A 6,513-nucleotide genomic window follows, 5' to 3' on the forward strand; every position below is an offset into this window, starting at 1 on the left:
AGGGCCGCACCCCTCCCCGGGCACCCGACAGTGCACCCCCTCCCGGGCACCCGACAGTGCACCCCCTCCCGGGCACCCGACAGTGCACCCCCCTCCCGGGCACCCGACAGTGCACCCCCTCCCGGGCACCCGACAGTGCACCCCCTCCCGGGCACCCCGACAGCGCACCCCTCCCCGGTACCCGACAGTGCGCGGCGTCCTCTGCTCCACTTTAAAGACCGCGATCAGTCGTGTTTCTCGGGGCAGCGTCCCCTCGGCTTCTGTGCTCTCCTGGGAACGGACGCGGCGGAGACTCCGAGGCGGGGAGCCACCCCGACCCCGCGCACCCCGCCGCCGTCCCTCAGTGGTTCACAGAGCCGTCGGGGCCGTCGGGCGCCGGGGTCCCCGCGAAGGGCTCGTTCTGCCTCTGCGCCTCCTTGGCGCCGGCCGCCTGCTCGGCGAGGGAGGAGAAGGAGAGCTGGTCCTCCTCCACGATGCGCACCTGGTCCTCGTCCTCGTCCTTCTTCACGTAGAACATCTTCCGGAACTTCTTCAGCTCGTGGAGCTCGCAGAACGTCTCCAGCACCACCAGCATGGCGATCAGGCCCAGCAGCAGGTAGCCTGCGTGGACGGCACAGGGCAGCGGCGTCTCAGGCCCCCCCACCCACGCGCCCCGGGGCCTGGCCCCGCCCCCCGGGCAGGAGGCCGAGGAGGGCGTCGGGGCGAGGGGTCCCAGTCTAAGAAGGCCCCACGTCCCCGGCTCAGAGAGGGAGGAGCTGCCCGGCGGGGGGCAACGTGGGAGAACGAGCACGTGGGGCGAGCTGCCAACCTCAGGAGGCCCGCAAAACCCACCGCTAACCTTAGTACCCGAGCGTGCGTGTGTGTGTGTGTGTGTGTGCGCGCGCGCCCGAGCTGGGGCTTGAAGTCAGGGCCGGGGCGCGGTCCCCCGGCCTCCCCTCGGGGCTGGGGCTCCACCCCGTGGGCCGTAGCTCCGCGCTCCCCGCTTTCTGCGGGTTGGAGGGACACGCGTCTCGCGGGCTTCCCCGCCTGCGCTGGCTTTGAACCGCCGTCCTCAGCCCCGGGCCTCCTCGGGTCACTCGGCGCCCGGGAGCCGCTCGCCCCCCAGGGGGAAGCCGCGGCTGCGGCAGCGCGCGCTCTCGCCGTGGGGTGACGGAGCGTGTCCGTTTTAAGCTAGACTCGACATCCTCCAAACCTCGGCTTCCGAACAGCAAATTAAAATCCCAGGAAGCAGCGGGAGACGAAACCAAACCCGAGCATAAGGAAAACGCTAACTTCGCGGATCCGTGGCAAAACACGTAGACGGTTTCCAGAAACCCCGCGAGCTGCAAGGCTCCCGCTGGCCGGGCACGCGGACTCGGGGGGCGCCACCCCGGGGGGGGTCTGTGAGCACCCCCGGCCTGCCTGCGATCCCCAAGACTCAGGCCTGACGCCGCCTTCCTCGCTGTTTAACCAGACCCTGGGGTGGCAGACAGCCCCACGGGCGTGCGACAAAGGGGGGGGACAGCCCCACGGGCGTGCGACAAAGGGGGGGGGACAGCCCCACGGGCGTGCGACAAAGGGGGAGAGGGGGGAGACAGCCCCACGGGCGTGCGACAAAGGGGGGGGACAGAAGGCAGCCCCACGGGCGTGCGACAAAGGGGGGGGACAGCCCCACGGGCGTGCGACAAAGAGGGGGAGGGGGGAGAGACAGCACCACAGGCGTGTGACAAGGGGGGGAGGCATCACATGCGCTCCACCACCCCACATGCATCACACACACGTGACACATGCACTCCACCGCCCCACACGTGTGACACACGCATTACACCCACACGTGTGACACACTCCGCCGCACACGCATCACACACGCACTCCACTGCCCCACACGCGTCACACACGTGTTCCCACCGCCCCACACGTGTGACACACGTGTCACACACGCACTCCCACCGCCCCACATGCGTCACACACGCGCTCCACTGCCCCACACGCGTCACACACGCACCCCACCGCCCCACACGTGTGACACACATGTTCCCACCGCCCCACACGTGTCACACACACTCCACCACCCCACACCGCGTCACACGCACTCCACCGCCCCACACGTGACACACGCACTCCACCGCCCCACACGCGTCACACACGAACTCCACCACCCCACACGCGTCACACACGCGCCCCACCGCCCCACACGCGTCACACACGCGCCCCACCGCCCCACACGCGTCACACACGCACCCCACCGCTCCACACGTGTCACACACACTCCACCGCCCCACACGCGTCACCACACTCCACCGCCCCACACGTGTCACACGCACTCCACCGCCCCACACGTGACACACGCGCTCCACCGCCCCACACGTGTGACACACACGCACTCTACCGCCCCACACGCGTGACACACGCACTCCACCGCCCCACACGCGTCACACACCGCGCTCCACCCGCCCCACACGTGTCACACACGCGCTCCACCGCCCCACACGTGACACACGCGCCTCCACCGCCCCCACACGTGTGATACACACGCGCTCCACCGCCCCACATGTGTGACACACGCGCTCCACCGCCCCACACGTGAAGAAACGGAAGAGCAAGAGCTCACTGACGAGCTGCATCCTTAAAGGAGAGTGCTGCTGAATTCACACAGGAAAACCAAACCAAACCACGACAAAAAAGCCCCACCCTGTAATTCCGTGGCCCTCACCACCCCATCGGGGAGGGAGGGGGGGGGGGAGGCAGCAGCGGTCGCCATGGTGACGGCCACGGGGCCGAGCCGCCCGCATCTGGACGCCCGGTCATTACGTTCTGTGAGTCACAAAGAGGCCAATTCATGGGGACGCGGCCCTCAGCTTCTTGGGGCGATATCGAAGGGCGAGGGTGGGAACATGAAAAAGAAAAGGCCCTGCCGACCCCGAGCGAGCAGGAGCCGGTCCCCGGAGGGGCACGCGGGCGGGCCGCGGAGCCCCACAGCAAAGCCCGGGGTGGGCGCCAAAGTAGCCCTCAGGGACCCCCGAGAGCCTCCTGGGGGGCTCGCTGCCCCAAGCCCCGCGACTCGAGAGCAGAGGCCTGGGAGCCCCCGGGCTTGGTGCCAAGGTGCGCGCGCCCGGCCCTGGGAAGCCCGTGTGGCATCGCGAGGCCGCGCAGACCCCGGGAGGACGCGGGCAGGAAGGGGGCTGCGCGGGCCAGCTCCGCAGCGGGCCAAGGGCTGAGGACCCCCGCTCAGAGCCCCCTCCGCAGCGGGCCGAGGGCTGAGGACCCCCCGCTCAGAGCCGGCCCCGCAGCGGGCCGAGGGCTGAGGACCCCCCGCTCAGAGCCCCCTCCGCAGGCGGCCAAGGGCTGAGGACCCCCGCTCAGAGCCCCCTCCGCAGCGGGCCGAGGGCTGAGGACCCCCGCTCAGAGCCGGCCCCGCAGCGGGCCGAGGGCTGAGGGACCCCCGCTCAGAGCCGGCCCCCGCAGCGGGGCCGAGGGCTGAGGACCCCCGCTCAGAGCCGGCCCCGCAGCGGGCCGAGGGCTGAGGACCCCCGCTCAGAGCCGGCCCCCGCAGCGGGCCGAGGGCTGAGGACCCCCGCTCAGAGCCCCCTCCGCAGCGGGCCGAGGGCTGAGGACCCCCGCTCAGAGCCGGCCCCGCAGCGGGCCGAGGGCTGAGGACCCCCCGCTCAGAGCCCCCTCCGCAGCGGGCCGAGGGCTGAGGACCCCCGCCTCAGAGCCCCCTCCGCAGCGGGCCGAGGGCTGAGGACCCCCGCTCAGAGCCGGCCCCGCAGCGGGCCGAGGGCTGAGGACCCCCCGCTCAGAGCCCCCTCCGCAGCGGGGCCGAGGGCTGAGGACCCCCGCTCAGAGCCCCCTCCGCAGCGGGCCGAGGGCCGAGGACCCCCGCTCAGAGCCCCCTCCGCAGCGGGCCGAGGGCTGAGGACCCCCGCTCAGAGCCGGCCCCGCAGCGGGCCGAGGGCTGAGGGACCCCCGCTCAGAGCCCCCTCCGCAGCGGGCCGAGGGCTGAGGACCCCCGCTCAGAGCCCCCTCCGCAGCGGGCCGAGGGCCGAGGACCCCCGCTCAGAGCCAGCGGGGCAGACAGCAAAGTCCACCAGACACAGCGCCCGTCAGCCAGCGGAAAGCCAGGAGCGCAGACGTGGCTCGAGGACCAGCTCAAGCGAGCACGCCGAGCGTCAGAGACCCCCGAATCCAAGGATCCACCGTGAGCACGGGACGGAGAGAGCGCGCCTTGTGAACGGGACCTCACGCTTTGTAAGATGTGCTAAATCAAAAACAAGAGTCGGGCTGGGGATACGGCCTAGTGGCAAGAGTGCCTGCCTCGTATACATGAAGCCCTGGGTTCGATTCCTCAGCGCCACATATACAGAAAACGGCCAGAAGTGGCGCTGTGGCTCAAGTGGCAGAGTGCTAGCCTTGAGCGGGAAGAAGCCAGGGACAGTGCTCAGGCCCTGAGTCCAAGGCCCAGGGACTGGCCAAAAAAACAAACAAGAGTCATTGTAAAGTTATGAAGAGCCCCCTGACTCCCGTGCCTGTTTCTACAGGGTCCCGAGCGCACTGAACGCCAGGCCGCCTCTCCGGAAGGAGCCGGCCGAGCGAGCTCAGGATTCCCCGGGAAGTTCAAGAGCGGGGCAGGCGGGCGGGCGGGCGGGCGCCGTCTGCACCGAGGCGTGGCTCTCTCTCTCTCGTGCTCCCTCCCACAGGGGCCGCACACTTCATGACGCCGCCCCATCACGCACGGTGTGCGCTGACCGCGCGGGTTTACACTGGGACTCAGCTTTAGGTTAAGCAACTGGTAAGCGATTGAAAGCTGTGTGTGAAACATGAGTAGCGGAGGTTCCGCGGGGTTCTAGGTTTAGTTTTCGTGCTGGGCCTCGGGCTTGAATTCAGGAACTGGACGCTGTCCCTCAGCTCTTCCTCCCTTCCTTCCTTCCTCCCTCCTCCCCCCCTTCCCTCCCTTCCTCCTCCCTTCCTTCCTTCCTTCCTTCCTCCCTCCCCTCCCCCCTTCCCTCCCTTCCCCTCCCTCCCCTCCCTTCCCTCCCTCCCTTCCTTCTTCCCTTCCTTCCTTCCTTCCTTCCTTCCTTCCTTCCTTCCTTCCTTCCTTTCTTCCTTTCTTCCTCCCTCCCTCCCTCCTTCCCCCCCCTCCCTCCCTCTCTCCTTGCTCCCTCCACCATTGGACCCTCAGCTCCCACTCCCTGCCCGGGTGGGCTTTGAACCACGATCCTTGGACCTCAGACCCTGCTGACAGGCTCCCGGCCGCACGAGATGGAGGTCGTGAGAAGGTGTGAGTCTAGGGCGGCCAGGGCGGGGAAGGGGGGGACCCAGGGGCAGGGAAGGGGGGACCCAGGGGCGGGGCGGAGGGGACCCCAGGGGCCCGGGACTCACAGGTGATGCCGATCTTGTAGAGCTCCCTGAACTTCTGGTTGTAGCCCTCCCCCGGCACGTAGTCGCCCAGGCCGATGGTGCTCAGGGAGATGAAGCAGAAGTAGAAGGACTCGAGGAAGTTCCAGTCTTCCTCCAGGACGGAGAACACGGCAGCCGGATGAAGAAGAAGCAGGCCACGGTGACGACGCCCAGCAGGACGGCGTGGGCCAGGGCCACCATCTGCCTGGAGAAGCCCCAGCGGAGGTGGACGTAGAGGACGGGCCTGCGGGAGACGTGGACGGTCACGCGCTGCACCACGGCCGTCAGGAAGAGCAGGGTGAAGGGGATGCCCAGGACCGAGTAGACGATGCAGAAGGCCTTGCCGCCGTCCGACAGGGGCACCGTGTGGCCGTACCCTGCGGGAGGGGAGAGGCGCCGAGTGGGCAGCGGGGCCGGGGGGGGGGCCCGGGGGGAGGGGAAACCCAAGAAGGGGGGGGCCACGCGTGACCCCGCAGAACCAGCTCCTCCCCGACGCCCCTTCCCCGGCAGCTCCATCCCGCCCGCCCTCACCCACTCAGTGTCTCCACACCAGCACCCTCCCCCCGCCCCACTGCCAGCAGACCACTCCGGAATGTTCCAGGAATCCTTGAAAGTAAAGGTGTGTGAGGAGAACTGGTGGTACGTGTGTGCAAACAGCGGGTGTGTGTGCACAGGGCGGGCACCGACGGAGGGCCCAGCAAAGTACACAGTGAGCCACTCAATAGACCCACCCCTCCTCATCCATACAGAGTGCGTGTGTGTGTGTGTGTGTGTGTGTGTGTGTGTGAACCTTAGGGCTTGACCTCAGGGCCTGGACGCTGTCCTCGAGCTATTTTCACTCAAGGCTGGCGCTCTACCGCTTGAGACTCAGCTCCGCTTCTGGCTTGTTGGTGGTCAACTGGACACAAGAGTCTCACTGCCTGGCTGGCTTTGAACCCTGATCCTCAGGCCTCAGCCTCCCTGAGCAGCTAGGACGACAGGTGTGGGCCACCGGCACACAGCTTACACGGAAGCTACCGAAATGGGCTCTCGGGAACCGACAGTTCCTTGTGTTTCTCTCTCTTGTCAGTCATTTCCAAACATTCGAAGATGCCACCAAGCCCTCACCGAAAGTGTGGGAAACACTTGGGTCTTAGT

The 6,513-nt window shown here is 68.2% G+C and overlaps 1 protein-coding gene across 1 annotated transcript; it reads right to left on the bottom strand.

The window, feature by feature from the left end:
* Positions 1-336: 336 nt before the first annotated feature.
* On the bottom strand, positions 337-5,892 carry LOC125345177 (potassium channel subfamily K member 1-like). Its single transcript, XM_048337400.1, is given in 3 exon segments — positions 337-600; positions 5,359-5,517; positions 5,520-5,892. Coding segments are annotated over 3 exon segments (792 nt in total). The 3' UTR covers positions 337-340.
* Positions 5,893-6,513: the final 621 nt, after the last annotated feature.

The sequence above is a fragment of the Perognathus longimembris genome, unplaced genomic scaffold (genome assembly GCF_023159225.1).
Source record: "Perognathus longimembris pacificus isolate PPM17 unplaced genomic scaffold, ASM2315922v1 HiC_scaffold_5367, whole genome shotgun sequence".
NCBI classification, from domain to species: Eukaryota; Metazoa; Chordata; class Mammalia; order Rodentia; family Heteromyidae; genus Perognathus; species Perognathus longimembris.